The 18,750-nt window shown below is 36.6% G+C and overlaps 2 protein-coding genes across 2 annotated transcripts in view; both read left to right on the forward strand.

Moving 5' to 3' along the window:
- Window positions 1-119: 119 nt before the first annotated feature.
- LOC107555917 (signal transducing adapter molecule 2-like) lies at window positions 120-13,901 on the forward strand. The gene is made up of 14 exons (XM_016238857.1): window positions 120-282; window positions 1,498-1,582; window positions 1,820-1,895; window positions 2,903-2,998; window positions 3,128-3,274; window positions 10,148-10,217; window positions 10,407-10,599; window positions 10,741-10,835; window positions 10,934-11,016; window positions 11,141-11,228; window positions 11,697-11,751; window positions 11,844-12,000; window positions 12,121-12,263; window positions 13,453-13,901. Exons 1-14 carry the CDS (start codon window positions 243-245, stop codon window positions 13,652-13,654), a joined length of 1,530 nt encoding a protein of 509 aa, XP_016094343.1. The 5' UTR covers window positions 120-242; the 3' UTR covers window positions 13,655-13,901.
- A 2,033-nt stretch (window positions 13,902-15,934) lies between these two features.
- The window catches only part of LOC107555918 (voltage-dependent L-type calcium channel subunit beta-4), a 26,850-nt gene continuing 24,034 nt past the window's right edge, over window positions 15,935-18,750 (forward strand). The window contains exons 1-2 of the mRNA XM_016238858.1: window positions 15,935-16,138; window positions 17,864-17,947. Coding sequence (XP_016094344.1) covers window positions 16,076-16,138; window positions 17,864-17,947 — 147 coding nt within the window. The 5' untranslated portion in view covers window positions 15,935-16,075. The remainder of the gene's footprint in view (window positions 16,139-17,863; window positions 17,948-18,750) is intronic.

Below are 18,750 nucleotides of genomic sequence, written 5' to 3' on the forward strand. Positions count from 1 at the left end.
AATTTAATAATGTAGTTGTGTAGTCTTAATAGAAATACTAAATACAACTTGAAATCTAGAATCATTTGACTGTTGTGACACGTCTGCGGTTTCTTGACAGGCATTGCGGTTGCGTTCTAAGTTTACGGAAGAGCAACTGGTAGAAGTGGACGCATTTTAATGGATGAGAGAACGATAAATCGTCGATATACGTAGATAATACGCGTGAATTTAACATTTAATAGATAGGAAAAGGTCTCAAAATGCCTTTATTTGGTCAAAACCCGTTCGATCAGGATGTGGGTGAGTTTGACAGTGTTGTGTTTGTCGAAGTGATGTGATATTGACAAGTCGGTTAACAGGGCCGATCCAGCGCATTGCTCCCTGTCATATCCTCAAGATCTTTGCTTTTTGTTTGGTTTATTTCCTCGGTTTCTCTGATCCCTTAAATATCGGGATTTAACGATTAAAGCTGTCAAACGTTATTAGCAGAACTGACACCATCCTTAAAATATTGTTCTACATTTCTGCAACTTTTCAGATGAACACTGAACATTTTCAATATTTAGTTTAAGTAACGTTACTCTGTCAAAAAGTGATTTTGAGTTGTTTGGGGATTAAGTACAAAGTTTATCAAAGTGTATCACGTTTATGATTACAATAAATAACGTTTTTTTTAACTAGAAGATATTTCCTGTTAAGGCTATGCCGTGATATTTTAATATGAAAAGTACATCTAACAGGATGTAGTATAGTACCTTCCTAATATAATATTATATAATCAAAACGTCCTGCTTTTAAAAAAAATAAATAAAAAATTCCACCCAAAAAATAAATACATATATATATTTATATTTAACCCATTTCCAGTAAGCATGAATGACTGAAAGATTAATAGCAGTTCATTTGTCAATAGTATGAACAATGTTTTTCTTTTCATAGTTTTGTCCTGAGAGATTAATGTGAATGAACTTGTGACACTGTATGTTCCTCTGTAGAGTGGTTTGAACACTTGATTGTTGTTCATTTTATTTCAAGTTGTACTTTGTTGGATGTCGCAATGCAAATTTCCCTGTCTTCATTATGTTAGTCATTCAAATGCGCCCAAGTTGTTTTATTCTTGAAGGAGGGGTAAACTAATCTACACTAGTGTATTATCATAGAAATGGTCGTTGTGCCTGTTGAGACAAGCCGGATATGCAAAATAACAGGCAAAACAGGCTACTTTGTCTGTTTAACGGGATGGATATAAGCCATATAATAAATAAATATGTATTAAAGACTTGTTCTTCAATTGCTAGGATGTAAATCAGATAATATTCACACTTATTTTATTATTATTATTATACTCGGTATTGTGCGTTTATGGCCTTTTTGGTAAATTAAGTTTTTGAGCATGCACTTTGACTTAAATTAAAATGGTAAGTTATGATATGGCTCTGTAATAAGAGAAAATTAGCTTTGAGAGTTTCATTTGAATTTGTCTTTTTATGAATGCTTATTCATTTGCATATTCAGAGAAAGCAACTAGTGAAACTAGCACATCAGAGGACTGGTGCCTCATTATGGATATCTGTGACCGGGTCGGGACAACTCCCAATGGGTGAGCTGAAATAGCAGCATACAAACAAGATTTAAATAACTATGTGTTTTTAATGCTTATTTTAGTAACAATTAATAACATTCATGTTGCTTGTATGCATTATTGTTCTTCTTATATAGATACCTTTTTTGTTAAATATTAATTTCTATTTAATTTTAATGTAGAAAAATGGTGCACCTCTCCCTAATATAAATGTTCATGCCCCTCTTTGTCGTTTTCTCTTTTTTTCTGGCATAGTGCAAAGGATTGTCTCAGGTCAATCATGAAGCGTGTGAACCACAAGGTCCCTCATGTAGCCATGCAAGCATTAACGGTGAGCTCTTCATCTTCAGTTCCCATTGTAGTCAAACAGAGTTACACCCACAGTTTAGTAAGCGATATGAGTTGTCACAGTGTTTCTTTTCATGACGACAATTAACCTATGTATGGCTTGCATATAGTCACTGCACACTAAACTAGTATCGAAGAAACTAAAGCTGTAAAAACTCCAGAGCGCTCTGTAGCATCTGGAAGTGACAGACATCTCTGTGGGCTCCCACTCTGACTCCCCAAAATCTCAGCCTGCATAGATGTCTCAATCTATTTTTAGATATCTCATCTGGCTGTATCTTTACAAAAATGTATTACAGAGGAATAAAGTGGGTTGATGCGCTCTTTATTTTTATTTTTTGAGTTGCTGAATTTGTTGTAATAATAATATATGTAATTTTTACAATAATGATGACAATGTTAGGAATAATACAATTTATTAGTAGTAGTATTAATATTTATCATGATGTCACATTTAATTTACACACATTAAAAGTGATAACTGTTATAGAAATGTTACAAGTGTGCAATAACAACTATAACAAGAATTATTATGATTAATATCATTATTATGAATCTTTATTTTGTGTCTGCATTTTATTTACACATATTCAAAGAATAAACAGTTATATACTTGTCAGAATTATTGTTATTATTATTATTAATAATCTTTATTATGATATCACATTTCATTTATGCACATTTGAAGCATAAACATTTATAGAAATGTAACAAGTGTGCAATCACTGCTTGTATAGAAAATTGTTTTGATTGTCATGGAAATCCTAGAAGTATCAGGAAGTTTTTAAATGACATTTTCCAGAATTTTTTTGTGAATATACATTTGAATTGACCTGTTCACAAATGCCTGTTCGAAAATCAGTCTGAATCAATTATTTTTTTTAAATACGTATCTAGTATGTTCAAATAACAGGAAATTCATTGATTAAAATGTTTTTTTTTTAATGCAAATAATGGTTACTCAGATATTGCTGTATTTTCTCTGTTTAGTTGCTGGGTGCCTGCGTTTCAAACAGCGGAAAAATCTTTCACCTAGAAATCTGCTCGCGGGAGTTTGCCAGTGAAGTTCGTGGTGTGTTGAACAAGGTAAGGAACTTTAGCTCACTGCATAAATTAAAAGGTAATTACATACAACAGGACAAATCCTTGTTTCAAAGTATAATAAACTTGCTTGTCTGTTGATAATGTCTACCATCCTCGTTCTCTTCTCCTCAGGTTCACCCAAAGGTTGCTGAGAAACTCAAGGCCTTGATGGTGGAGTGGGCCGAAGATTTCCAGAAAGACGCACAGCTGAGTCTCATCAGTGCCACCATCAAGTCCCTCAAAGAAGACGGAGTGTCCTTTCCCACCGCAAACACCCAGGTATTCCAACTTGATCCTGTTGGATCTCACTTTATGATGTCAGCTGTCCATTAACACAAATGCTAATGAACAGACAACAGCTGCTGGTATTTGGCCTAGATATATGACCCTGAAATTTGGCTGGGTTTACTGTCATAGCGACTTTTAGATCCTAATTTCACATAGTTCATTAGTTATTCTGTTTGTATTTCCTGTACTGGTAGGTCACAGAAATCTGTGACAGATGTATCTGTGCCACCTTGTTGTCATGCCATGTCTGCAGTGTAGGTCATTGCAATGTTCTTTCAAAGTTTCTGGGACTGATATTGTCAAATGTTAGCATTTTAAAATGGAGTAAAAATATTTTTGTAAGTCTATACATGTTGTAGTTGGTTTCATTTATGAATTAATATATAATAACTGTATATTGTACATTACCATTCAAGTTTGGGGTCAGTAAGATTCTATATATATATATATATATATATATATATATATATATATATATATTATTATTATTATTATATATATTTTTAAAAATAAATTCATACTTTTATTCAGCAAGGACATTAATTTAATTAAAAGTGACATTTATAAAATCACAAAAGATTTATTTTTTAAATAAATGCTGTTCTTTTGAACTTTCTATTAATCAAAGAATCCTGAAAAAAAAAAGATTCACATATCAATGAGTACATATCAAGAAATCAGCATATTAGAATGATTTCTGAAGAATCATGTGAGACTGAAAACTGGAGTAATGGCTCCAGCTAATCAGCTTTGCCATCACTGAAAAAATTGATAGAACTCTTGAACGGTAGTGTGTAAGCAATCGCCAGCTTTTTATTTTGATTTTATTATGGGGTGATTTCTCTTTGTTTTTACTGTTTTGTTTAGTCAATCTTTGAAAACTGACATGTTGTTTTTAAAGATACATTAAAAGTATACCATAAATGCCCATAGTTAATAACCAATAGTCAGCCACCTCTCTATGAGAGATGAATCATAAATTAATCATGTGACTAAACATGACCACTGTTCCTCACATGACATGTCTGCTAACACTTTAGCTATCTAGGTTAGAGGCGTATAAATCAGCTGAGTGTGTCTGGAATGCTGAAGCATGTGTGTAAACTTGAGACGAGAATCAAGCAGACAGAATGGAATTTCCTGTCACATATTTGCCACACTTCCCTCGTGGCCCATGAGATGTCAATTCTTCTTTGTTATTCTTTTCCTTCATTTATTGTTAGCTCATTTTGTTTGACAAAAGGACAAGTGCATGTAAACATTTCCATAGCTGTTAATCAGTACCGACTACATAAAATGGGTCACAAGACTTTACTGTGTCACTCAGAGGTCGTCATGTAAATGTTATCTCAAAAACCTACTTATGTAAATGTTTTTTTTATTTTTTTTCCTTGAGTATTTGCTCTGGTACGCCTATAGATGGCATTATAGTTCTGTGTTCGTTACTGTGTCACTCAGAGGTCGTCATGTAAATGTTATCTCAAAAACCTACTTATGTAAATGTTTTTTTTTTTTTTTCCTTGAGTATTTGCTCTGGTACGCCTATAGATGGCATTATAGTTCTGTGTTCATATAACAGTTGTGCAAAATATACATTTATCTGGAATAAAAAGCTTTTGTAGTATTATACATTATACCATTCAAAAGCTTGAAGTCAGTATAATGTTTTTGTGTGGGGGGGTGGAGAAATTATAGAAATTAATACTTTTATTTAGCAAGGATGCTTTAAATTGATCAAAAGGGATGATGAAGACATTTAAAATGTTACAAAAGATTTCTATTTCAGATAAATGCCATTCTTCTGAACTTTTTATTCATCAAAGAAACCTACTCTAGCTCAAATTGCTTAAGAAGTTAATGCTGGTTCTGATGGAAAGGTGTCAGAATACACAGTGAATCGCAGTTTGTTGCGTATGGGCCTGCATAGCCGCAGACCAGTCAGGGTGCCCATGCTGACCCCTGTCCACCGACGCCGAAAGCGCCAACACTGGGCACGTGAGCATCAGAACTGGACCACGGAGCAATGGAAGAAGGTGGCCTGGTCTGATGAATCATGTTTTCTTTTACATCACGTGGATGGCAGTGTGCGCGTGCGCCGCTTACCTGGGGAACCTGAAGAATCATGTGAGACTGAAAACTGGAGTAATGGCTCCAGCTAATCAGCTTTGCCATCACTGAAAAAATCGATAGAACTCTTGAACGGTAGTGTGTAAGCAATCGCCAGCTTTTTATTTTGATTTTATTATGGGGTGATTTCTCTTTGTTTTTACTGTTTTGTTTAGTCAATCTTTGAAAACTGACATGTTGTTTTTAAAGATACATTAAAAGTATACCATAAATGCCCATAGTTAATAACCAATAGTCAGCCACCTCTCTATGAGAGATGAATCATAAATTAATCATGTGACTAAACATGACCACTGTTCCTCACATGACATGTCTGCTAACACTTTAGCTATCTAGGTTAGAGGCGTATAAATCAGCTGAGTGTGTCTGGAATGCTGAAGCATGTGTGTAAACTTGAGACGAGAATCAAGCAGACAGAATGGAATTTCCTGTCACATATTTGCCACACTTCCCTCGTGGCCCATGAGATGTCAATTCTTCTTTGTTATTCTTTTCCTTCATTTATTGTTAGCTCATTTTGTTTGACAAAAGGACAAGTGCATGTAAACATTTCCATAGCTGTTAATCAGTACCGACTACATAAAATGGGTCACAAGACTTTACTGTGTCACTCAGAGGTCGTCATGTAAATGTTATCTCAAAAACCTACTTTTTTAAATTTTTTTTTTTTTTTTTCCTTGAGTATTTGCTCTGGTACGCCTATAGATGGCATTATAGTTCTGTGTTCGTATAACAGTTGTGCAAAATATACATTTATCTGGAATAAAAAGCTTTTGTAGTATTATACATTATACCATTCAAAAGCTTGAAGTCAGTATAATGTTTTTGTGTGGGGGGGTGGAGAAATTATAGAAATTAATACTTTTATTTAGCAAGGATGCTTTAAATTGATCAAAAGGGATGATGAAGACATTTAAAATGTTACAAAAGATTTCTATTTCAGATAAATGCCATTCTTCTGAACTTTTTATTCATCAAAGAAACCTACTCTAGCTCAAATTGCTTAAGAAGTTAATGCTGGTTCTGATGGAAAGGTGTCAGAATACACAGTGAATCGCAGTTTGTTGCGTATGGGCCTGCATAGCCGCAGACCAGTCAGGGTGCCCATGCTGACCCCTGTCCACCGACGCCGAAAGCGCCAACACTGGGCACGTGAGCATCAGAACTGGACCACGGAGCAATGGAAGAAGGTGGCCTGGTCTGATGAATCATGTTTTCTTTTACATCACGTGGATGGCAGTGTGCGCGTGCGCCGCTTACCTGGGGAACACATGGCAGCAGGATGCACTATGGGAAGGAGGCAAGCCGGTGGAGGCAGTGTGATGCTTTGGGCAATGTTCTGCTGGGAAACCTTGGATCGTGCCATCCATGTGGATGTTACTTTTTGACACATACCACCTACCTAAGCATTGTTGCAGACCATGTACACCCTTTCATGGAAACCGTATTCCCTGGTTGCTGGGGCCTTTTTCAGCAGGATAATGCGCCCTGCCACAAAGCAAAAATGATTCAGGAATGGCTTGAGGAGCACAACTTGGACTTGACCTCCAAATTCCCCAGATCTCAATCCAATCGAGCATCTGTGGGATGTGCTGAACAAACAAGTCCGATCCATGGAGGCCCCACCTCGCAACTTACAGGACTTAAAGGATCTGCTGCTAACATCTTGGTGCCAGATAGCACAGCACACCTTCAGGGGTCTAGTGGAGTCCGTGCCTCGATGGTTCAGGGATGTTTTGGCAGCAAAAGTGGGACAAACGAACACAATGAAAAAATTCAGCTTTGCCATCACAGGAATAAATTACATTTTAAAACATATTCAAATAGAAACAGTTCTTTTAAATTGTAAAAATATTTCACAATATTACTGTTCTTTCTGTATTTTTGATCAAACAAATGCAGCGTTGGTGAGCATAAGACTTCTTTAGCAACATAAAAAAAAAACTGTACATATTCCAAACTTGTGAATTGTAGTGTGTATGTATATATAATAGATAAGGATAAATAGACTTACACTGCCGTTCAAAAGTTTGGGATCAGTAAGATTTTTAATGTTTTTTTTTTTTAAAGAAGTCTCTTGTGCTCATCAAGGCTGCATTTAATTTAATCAAAAATACAAAAAATATTATATTGTGTATAATATAATATAAAAAAATATAATACAAAACTGTAATATTGTGAAATATTATTGGAATTTAAAATAATGGGTTTCTATTTTAATATAATTTAAAATCTAATTTATTCCTATTATGCAAAGATTTTTAATGTTTTTTTTTAAAGAAGTCTCTTCTGCTCATCAAGGCTGCATTTAATTTAATCAAAAATACAAAAAATATAATATTGTGTATAATATAATATAAAAATATATAATACAGAACTGTAATATTGTGAAATATTATTGGAATTTAAAATAATGGGTTTCTATTTTAATATAATTTAAAATCTAATTTATTCCTATTATGCAAAGCTGAATTTTCAGCATCATTACTCCAGTCTTCAGTGTCACATGATCCTTCAGAAATCATTCTAATATGCCGATTTATTATCAATGTTGAAAACAGTTGTGCTGCTTAATTTTTTTTTTTTTATAACCTGTAATACTTTTTTCTTTGATGAATAAAAAGTTAAAAAAGAGCATTTATTCAAAATAGAAATCTTTTCTAACAATATGCACTACTGTTCAAAAGTTTTTAAAAAGAAATGAATACTTTTATTCAGCAAAGATGTGTTAAATTGATACAAAGTGATAGTAAAGACTTATATTACGGACCAAGCTGGACCTCTCTGCTCCCTTCCTCCTTCAGTCAATTCAGTGCCCACCAGCCAGCCAACACAACCTCCTTACATCAGGTAATCTAGTCTACCTCTAATTTTGAAGCAACTTTGGCCTTGTCTTTTATTCCTATATATGCAATTTTCGCCTTCTATTCAAAAAATCTAATCATGTCCATTCAAACAGTGAATGAAGAAAATTGTATTAGTTTTCCACTAAGTTTATCACAGAGGCAGATGTGTTGATATATATTTTTTTAATTATCGGCATTGACCAGTACGTTTTTCTGTTTGGCTGCTAAGTGTCAGTAGTGGGACTTTTATTTTGACAACGCTGAGAATACCAGCACCTGAGCGCAAACGCACGGAAGCTCCCATTCTCCATCTTCAATAGTTTACTGTATTTGTTTAAAGTAATATTTCACCCAAAAACAAGCGTTTGCTGACAACTGACTCGCCTTCAGGCCATCCAAGATGTAGATGTGTTTGATTCTTCATCACAACAGATTTGAAGAAATGTAGCATTAGCTTGTTTACAAATGGATTCTCTGCAGTGAATGGGTGCCGCCGGAATGACAGTTCAAATGGCTGTTAAAAACACCACGATAATTCACAAGTAATCCACATGATTCCAGTCCATCAATTAACGTCTTGTGATGTGAAAAGCTGCGTTTTATAATAAACATATCAACATCAACATGGAGTCTTCTCACATCAAAATCCACATATGAAAAGTTTGGGGTCAGTACATTTTTATTATTTCTTTTTTTGAAAGAAATTAAAACTTTTATTCAGCAAGGATGTGTTAAATTGATAAGAAGTGATAGCAAATATTTCTATTGTTAGAAAAGATTTGTATTTTGAATAAATGCTGTTCTTTTTAACTTTTTAGAAAACCGGTATTTTAAATTGCAATAATGTTTCACAATATTACTTTTGTTTCTGTATTTTTGATCAAATATATGCAGCCTTGATGAGCAGAAGAGACTTCTTTAAAAAACATAAAAAAAACCCGGCTTCTGTTTGGCTGCTAAGTGTCAGTAGTGGGACTTTTATTTTGACAACGCTGAGAATACCAGCACCTGAGCGCAAACGCACGGAAGCTCCCATTCTCCATCTTCAATAGTTTACTGTATTTGTTTAAAGTAATATTTCACCCAAAAACAAGCGTTTGCTGACAACTGACTCGCCTTCAGGCCATCCAAGATGTAGATGTGTTTGATTCTTCATCACAACAGATTTGAAGAAATGTAGCATTAGCTTGTTTACAAATGGATTCTCTGCAGTGAATGGGTGCCGCCGGAATGACTGTTAAAAACACCACGATAATTCACAAGTAATCCACATGATTCCAGTCCATCAATTAACGTCTTGTGATGTGAAAAGCTGCGTTTTATAATAAACATATCAACATCAACATGGATTCTTCTCACATCAAAATCCACATATGTATTTGTTTAGAACTGTTTTAGATTGTTATCGCTTGTAAGCGGTGCTTGATTTCTCTCCTGATGACGTTTTCTCTGGAGAAAGCAATATTATGGATAGAAGACTAATTGTTTGAAGTTAAAAAAATGTCTTGATGGATTTGTTTCTTACAAACAGAGCGTTTTGCTTCACAAGATGTAAAAGTTTTTAAAAAGAAATGAATACTTTTATTCAGCAAAGATGTGTTAAATTGATACAAAGTGATAGTAAAGACTTATATTGTTAGAAAAGATTTGTATTTTGAATAAATGCTGTTCTTTTTAACTTTTTAGAAAACCGGTATTTTAAATTGCAATAATGTTTCACAATATTACTTTTGTTTCTGTATTTTTGATCAAATATATGCAGCCTTGATGAGCAGAAGAGACTTCTTTAAAAAACATAAAAAAAACCCGGCAGTGTATATATATATATATATATATATATATATAAAATGTCTTTTTTGCAAATCAGTTGTAACGTGATCTCTACTTGCAGAGCTCCAGCACAAAGCCCAGCAGCACTCCTGCCACCAGCAAAGCAGCTGATGATGATGATCTGGCCAAAGGTGAGAGACTCTTCATGCTAATGTACTTTCATATACTTTTTTTGTTATTATCATTTATTTAGTCTTGTCTGACTAATGATTTTGGGCCCCTGCCTAAGCATCAATAAAAATCTTTGGCATCGTAACTGTGGAATCAAGCTATAGTCCTCTGTACCAAGATAATGAGTGTATGTATTTTGCTCGATGCAGCCATTGAGCTGTCCCTACAGGAACAGAAACAGCAGGCAGAGACACGACCCCTTACCATGATAGCTGATCCACCCTACAACACCAACGGAGGGAAAGAGTCCCGTAAAGTGCGTGCCCTCTATGATTTTGAAGCAGCGGAAGACAATGAGCTCACTTTTAAGGCTGGAGAGCTTGTGATCATCCTTGATGACAGGTAAACTGATCGTTCAAGGACGTTATTTTATAAGTGTTGTGTGTAGAAATAATTTCATTTACAATTTAATTTGTTAATGCTGTCTTTAAATTTCCCATAACCCATTGTCCATTGAGAAGTAATGTCGCTGTTATCCAACAGTGATCCAAACTGGTGGAAAGGAGAGAATCATCGAGGAGTAGGCCTCTTCCCATCAAACTTTGTCACCACCAACCTGAATGCCGAACCAGACCCTGGTAATACACTTTATAACCTTGTTTTTTTTGTACAGGAATAATGCATTTTTTTCTATGCAGATTACGCATACATATCTCCTGAATTCTCTTTCCTGTAGTGATGTATGTAGAGAAGACAGTAGCCCCAGAGGAGCCCATCGTTGAAGTCAAAGCTGAGCCTGAACCTGTGTATATAGATGAGGTGAGTGCCGGATGATCTTTGGCCACATGTCTCCACTTATCTAGAGAAGCGTAACTGATATGATCAACAGGCTCTTGGTGAAGTTCTCTTGTCTTGTGTTAATCACTGACTCTGTTCCCTACAGGAGAAAATGGACAAAACTCTCTACCTGCTCCAGAACACAGACCCTGCAGATGCCTCACCTGACGGCCCGGAGCTGCTCACATTAGAAGGTACGAGGAAGACCCTTCTTGAGCTCTTGTTTAAACTCCATGTTTCTCAGAAACAGAATTTGTAATAGTTGGATAAACTTCTATAGTAGTGAAATATATTTTTGCATTCCCATTTGTTTCAAAAGCAAAAGAAAATGTTGAGGAAGAAATATTGAGAGATTGATTACATTGGCCAGAAAAGAGAAAAATGTCAAATTTCTTGTCACATCTGTTGTGTTAGAAACACCTACGCAGCGGCATGCATTGTTTTTACTGCCAAGGTAATAAAATGCAAAGAATAGTGTTATAAATGTAAATTAGTTTTTTTTAGTTAAAATATAAAAAACTTTGCTAGGTATTTTATCACAGTTACACAATTCTACTGTCAAATGTTACATTGCACACAAGATCATTGAACCTGACAGTTCCTCTGAGTAAATGATGCTAGACCCAATTCCAGAGTGTTAATCTTTTGTTGTGTTCTTCTAGATGCTTGTGAAAAGATGAACCCGATGATTGATGAGAAACTACAAGAAATCGACAGGTTTGTTGAAATCAAAACTTACGCCAGAATAGGTTGGCTGTTTTTTCAGTCTTTTGCATATGAGGAAAAACTTCTCGCTCTCATTCCTGCAGGAAGCACTCAGAGTTGTCCGAGCTGAATGTGAAGTTGCTGGAGGCTCTGGAACTGTATAACCAGCTAATGAATGAGGCTCCTCTTTACAATGCATACTCCAAAATGCAGAGTCTCCAAGGCACTTACCCAGGAGCCCCTACTCCTCTCGCTATGCAGGTTTGCTTTGCCATTTAAATAGAGAATTAGTGCCAATTCAGTCCATTATATTTTGTGACACAGACAATTCTGATTTGTATTATTCTGACTTCTTAATTTATTATTTCTTATCTCTTTCAGGGTTATCAGCCATCTGGAGCCTACATGTCCTCTGGTGTTCCACAGGGATATAGTCTTACGGACCAAGCTGGACCTCTCTGCTCCCTTCCTCCTTCAGTCAATTCAGTGCCCACCAGCCAGCCAACACAACCTCCTTACATCAGGTAATCTAGTCTACCTCTAATTTTGAAGCAACTTTGGCCTTGTCTTTTATTCCTATATATGCAATTTTCGCCTTCTATTCAAAAAATCTAATCATGTCCATTCAAACAGTGAATGAAGAAAATTGTATTAGTTTTCCACTAAGTTTATCACAGAGGCAGATGTGTTGATATATATTTTTTTAATTATCGGCATTGACCAGTACGTTTTTCTGTTTGGCTGCTAAGTGTCAGTAGTGGGACTTTTATTTTGACAACGCTGAGAAAACCAGCACCTGAGCGCAAACGCACGGAAGCTCCCATTCTCCATCTTCAATAGTTTACTGTATTTGTTTAAAGTAATATTTCACCCAAAAACAAGCGTTTGCTGACAACTGACTCGCCTTCAGGCCATCCAAGATGTAGATGTGTTTGATTCTTCATCACAACAGATTTGAAGAAATGTAGCATTAGCTTGTTTACAAATGGATTCTCTGCAGTGAATGGGTGCCGCCGGAATGACAGTTCAAATGGCTGTTAAAAACACCACGATAATTCACAAGTAATCCACATGATTCCAGTCCATCAATTAACGTCTTGTGATGTGAAAAGCTGCGTTTTATAATAAACATATCAACATCAACATGGAGTCTTCTCACATCAAAATCCACATATGTATTTGTTTAGAACTGTTTTAGATTGTTATCGCTTGTAAGCGGTGCTTGATTTCTCTCCTGATGACGTTTTCTCTGGAGAAAGCAATATTATGGATAGAAGACTAATTGTTTGAAGTTAAAAAAATGTCTTGATGGATTTGTTTCTTACAAACAGAGCGTTTTGCTTCACAAGATGTGAATTGATGGAAATATGGGCCATGTTTGCTTGTGCTAACCTTGAAATCAGGAATAGGCATAACATAATGTCTTCAGATGAGATTGTACAAATAGTTTTAAACTGTCAAGGGATAATACAAGACTTCTTCACCTTACAAATGGTTGTAAAAGCAAAAATGAAACAATGCGCATCATATTTTCTCAGAAAGTGCGATGAGCTAGAGCAAAACGGACACTATTTTTGGAATCAGCACATGATGCCGGGCAGTGTACTTGTCAACATAGGCTTTTTTTAGATGGCTTTGTTTAAAATGTATCATTCTGATAGTGGTGTTTGGAAAACTAGCCTTAAATTTCTGCAAATTGCTTATTTCCTGCAGCGGCCCCATGAATGCAGCATATGTAAACCATGCTCCTGGAGCCCCCGCCCCTTACCCACCACAGATGAGCATGGCTATGGACATGTCTGCCTATCAGAACGCTAATCCTGGTCTGCCTCCAGCCTCCTATCCGATGTCCGCTCTGGCCCAACCTGCACCTCAGCAGCAACAAGCAGCCTTCTACCAGCAACCCCTTATGTAAGGCTGACTCCACAGCCATTAATATTCAATGCAAATTCCAAATGGTGAAATGAGGTCGAGAGTATTTTTCTCTTACGTCTCTATCGATGTCAGGGGGTATGCAAAGATTCGCTGACATTTGTCTTCACAGGACAAAGATGTAATCCACTTGAAAGGAAGCAAGCACTTGCTAACACATGAAGCAGTTTAGGGCAGGTGTTCAGAGTTGATGGAATGAGTCACACTAACATCATAAACATAACAATATCATAAACAATAAACATAATTTTTGTCGTCTTGTGATAATCACCAGCATATTCTTCTTTTTGCTGATTGAGAATTTAAGATAACATAGTAAAATGCACATACATGCATACCTTTCCTCATTTGAAGAGACAAATCTTATGATTAATTGTTGCCATTTTCATTTATTTCTGGGTTAACTGACCCAAGACTTTGATTTCTTTCCTTTCAAAGCAAATGTGGGTTTTTATGCACTATAAGAGAGGATGATTGTATGAAGAAGATTATACATGGATCACCAAATCTGGAATGAATTTATGTGCCAATACTCCAAGCACTTCTATAAACCCCTACAATCAAAATGGCAGTTTTCGGTTCATTCTGCTGTTAGTGATTCCAAAATTATGGGACCGATTTAGTAAGGACACAGTTTATTACTGGCTACATGTAATATTCTTAAATTCCTTTAGAACTGACAGTGGTCACAACTGCAATCCCTTTATGGTCAATCCATATGTTTCACTGTATAATATGTATAATATGCAAGTACCGCTTATGTTTGCATTGTGGGTGTTTGCTGTTGTTTGACTTAATTTAAGGCATGTAAAATTGCATACAGTGTAATTTTCATCTGGTCTATGACTCCTCAGCTGGAAATGATGAATTAATTGTTGTTTTTTAGCTTCTTATGTATGTGAAGAAATGTGCTTTTCTGATATACCCACCCATTTCTTCTTAACTGAAATGGGGAAATGTATAATTCCTTTAACATATAGACAGCTTTCATTCTCGTTAAAATGGGATTTATGTAGTAAAAAAAATGATGAAAATTGTCTTTATTTTTTTCATAAACTGCTCTGAATTTTTTTTTTTTGTATATTAGATGTTAAATATCTGGCTTTGTCTGTATTGCACCTTAACTTTATAAACATTTATTTACCACCAGATGCCTTGTTCTTTCTCGAGACGGAATAAACATAGAGACCAATTCAAAAGACTTTATTTCAAAAGCTGCTGTATATTTGTAAACCTGTATGTTTTAAGAGATTTAGAGAGAAATCTGTATTGTACTCATGGACTCAATGTTTTGTAACATCAAGATTTCTTTGTATCCTGCCCGCTCATTTTTCAAATTCCTTTTGTAACACGGTGAACTCTTATAGTCTTCAGAAAATAAAAACTACCTGTGTTTCAACATGTGCTGCGTCCTCCCAAACTGATCTATTCTCACTTGATTTGGAGATGCTGAATGTTAATTATTCCGTTTTATTTGACAGAATTTGTGCATCATATCTGGTTAGGTTTTGTTAAATCTTCTTGCTAATCTTCTTGCACAGCTGATATGCTACTAATTACCAACCTCATGGGTGAATCCTCATAGAGTCTCTAGGAAAAGCAGCTACAGCTGTGTATGATATAAATCCCCCTTGATTTGGAGATGCTGAATGTTAATTATTCCGTTTTATTTGACAGAATTTGTGCATCATATCTGGTTAGGTTTTGTTAAAATCTTCTTGCTAATCTTCTTGCACAGCTGATATGCTACTAATTACCAACCTCATGGGTGAATCCTCATAGAGTCTCTAGGAAAAGCAGCTACAGCTGTGTATGATATAAATCCCTCTGCAATTTAGCATCTCCTTATCAGCTCTTTGTAGATACAGCATGCACCATTAAAAAAAGACATGTCCTACAGTAATTCTCATGTTTTTCATCTGATGTTCTGATGAATCTATACCTGGGAGACCATGCACATCGATCAAACTGCAGTTAATAATTTTTAATATTTCATGTTTATAAAACATATGAAGTAACTTAAATTTAGTAGTTTGAAATCTAATACTATTTTCTTCTAATCATTAGCCTTTGCTTTTAGCTCAGGTTGTTTTGTTTTGTTTTTTTGAGGAGGGGAGGTCTTGCCAACAACACATTAATATCTGCATAATATCTGATGACCTCTGTCGAGCAGCTAAATACGCTGTACAGTAAGTTAGCTCGTGATGCTGCTCTAGTGGTGACCGAGCTACACTACAGCTGCACACACTGCATCAGTCACCGAGAGCTCAGCGCGCACAAGCCTCGTCCTCGGACCGCGGACACCGCAGCGAAACTGGAGCAAACAGTTCAATATCCTCCTCCGCCGAGCCAGTGGACCGGGACCGAAAGGCAGCCACCTCCGTGGACCGATGAACTCGCAGAAATGTCCCGGCACATCTACACCCGACACGGGATAAGCGACGGGGTTCAGAAGCCGATTTTTCAGGTAAGGACGCGGGAGAAGGTGATAATGCGATGGGAATCTGCACCAAACACACATAGTTCTGTTTGTCTTTATAGGATCCAACGACTTTAAATTGATCCATAATACACATATTTCTTTCTAGTCTGCCAACAATGACAACATGCCCCCACTCATTTGAAATGACTAATTTGAATATTCATAATTCATATGTTTAAAACTTGTCATATGTTGAAGCAGAGATGATCTGTAATACTGCATTGCAAACATTATCTTTGAATTTTGTACACTGCATAGATGTACTTTATACAAGTTGTACAGGTGTGTGTGTGTGTGTGTGTGTGTGTGTGTGTGTGTGTGTGTGTATATGTAAATTGCATATCTGCACCAAACACTTGCATTGTTGTTATGTCATGTTTGTGTTTTAGTTTTTCCACTTGTAATACAAACCTCTGAATGTCCTTGTAATATTTCCATTAACTTATGATGGATGACTTGATGTTGTTACATTTATTGTTGGTTCAGATGGAATTTTCATATACTACTGTAATTGGATGTACATGAAAGAATGACATGATACATGTCCAAAAAAAAAAAAAAGCTATTGACATGATAAATAGTCAAGAAACCATGGTAGTGTCACAGTAAAATTCCTATGTTTTGTGTTTTAAACTTATATATTATGTGGAATAATAGCATAAAAGGACAGTACGTCTGAAAATAAAAAATGGTCATCATTTGCTCACCTTAATGGACCCCTGATAAAAAAGGGAGCAAGCCGAAGGAAGAGAGATTTGCTCACCTTAATGATGTTCCAAACTCAAATGACTTTTTTTTTCTGTGAAAAAGGTGTTAGGGACTGACAGCCTCAGTCACCATTCACTTTTATTGCTTTTTTTCCCATACAGTGTAAGTAAATGGTGACTGAGTCTGTCATTCTGTCACCTTCTTTTGTGTTCTACCTAAGCAAGAGAGTCATGTTGGTGGGTAAATGTCGAGAAAATTCTCATTTTGGGGTGAACACTCCCTTTACTCTACACAGGCTGATTATACAATTAAAAGGATCATTAAAACCAAATCCCGAATGTGCTAAAGATTAATGGATGCCAGTTTGATCTATTGGTCTTTAATTAGGCTTATAAATAATTAATGTTCTCATTGATTTCCCTGTAAAGAACGCATGACCTGAACCAGTTTGTAAGCATCAGTGCTTCCTATGCAGCCGATGGCCATAACATTTATGTTTCTTGCACAACAAACTACTATATATTTTAACCGCATGATCTACTCAGAAGTGGTTCGATGGAGGACTGCATTGCGGCCAGCCATATACTGAAGGGCAGTTTCGCCTGCTCAACACATTGCATTGATGTCTATGTGGCTCTGCAGAGTTCAGCTTCCTTGTGGTGATGCGCTTTGACATCTATCTCAATAGAATCTCCTTATCTGTCAAGCTTTTAGTCACGTAACACCCAGGATAGGTCAAAGATCCTTATGTCTGCTGTATTTAGCTGTAGGTTTCATACTGACGTACAAAACAGCGATGATTAATGCAAGTGATTAATCGTTGAAATGCTTTTGCCAGTTCATTTGACTCTGACAGTAAGTTCTGTAGCTAACAGACCCCATTGAGACCCCTCAATGGGAACAGTGTTGTGGTAGGATATGTGGGTGTATGTGTTTGTATGAATGTGTCCCTGTTCTGCCGGTAGAAGAGGAATAGATTAATAGCTTGTTCTTTTGCCGCAGGTGAACAGAGGCACCTACTCACGGCGCAGTCGACTTAAGAGATCTGACGGTAGTACGACATCGACCAGCTTCATCCTTCGCCAGGTGAGAGAGGATGATGTAGATTATGAAATATAATCTCTACATTTAAATAGTTTGTGATATGACTCTCTGAAGCACTCTCACACTTGCTTTTGTTTTGCAATGAATTGAAATCTTTTGTTTGAGACTTCGTTTTAAAGGGGTCATATGATGAGATTTCAAATTGTCCTTTCTCTTTGGAGTGTTACAAGCTCTTGGTGCATAAAGATCTGTAAAGTTGCAAAGACTAAAGTCTCAAATCCAAAGAGATATTCTTTATAAAAGTTAAAAGTCAGCCACGCCTACCTAAAACGGCTCGTTCTAACACGCCCCCACATGTCTACGTCACGATGTGGGAAGATTTGCATAACGCCGCCCAAATGTGTGATTCGTTGTGAAAGCGAAACTACTTTGTTTGGCCTTCCAAAAAAGGATGATATGGCTTCATCATGCCTGGAGCTGATCCGTGCTGGTCGCTGAGGAAATACATCAACTTTGCACTGTGGATCACCGGATCTGCTTTCACCGTGGACGAAGCGGAGTCCAGCCCGGGGTCGTCACGTGTGGTTGCCGCTAGCCCTCCGGACGCTCCTTCGTCAAATCCACCGGCCGTGCCATTCTCAAGCCCGCCGCCTCTGCTCACTCTAGCCCTCCGGCTGTTCCTCACTCTAGCCCCCGACCTCTGCTCACTCTAGCCCTCCGGCTGTTCCTCCCTCTAACCCCCGACCTCTGCTCACTCTAGCCCTCTGGCTGTTCCTCACTCTAGCCCTCGACCTCTGCTCACTCTAGCCCTCCGGCCGTTCCTCACTCTAGCCCCCGGCCTCTGC

Source organism: Sinocyclocheilus grahami, unplaced genomic scaffold (assembly GCF_001515645.1).
Source record: "Sinocyclocheilus grahami isolate Dianchi unplaced genomic scaffold, SAMN03320097.WGS_v1.1 scaffold549.1, whole genome shotgun sequence".
Classification (NCBI taxonomy): Eukaryota; Metazoa; Chordata; class Actinopteri; order Cypriniformes; family Cyprinidae; genus Sinocyclocheilus; species Sinocyclocheilus grahami.

Coding starts and splice junctions, on each gene's coding strand:
- LOC107555917 (XM_016238857.1), top strand. CDS start 243: ATGCCTTTATTTGGTCAAAACCCGTTCGATCAGGATGTGG. Junction 10,600..10,740: donor GTGATCATCCTTGATGACAG/GTAAACTGATCG, acceptor GTTATCCAACAG/TGATCCAAACTGGTGGAAAG. Junction 11,229..11,696: donor GGAGCTGCTCACATTAGAAG/GTACGAGGAAGA, acceptor GTGTTCTTCTAG/ATGCTTGTGAAAAGATGAAC.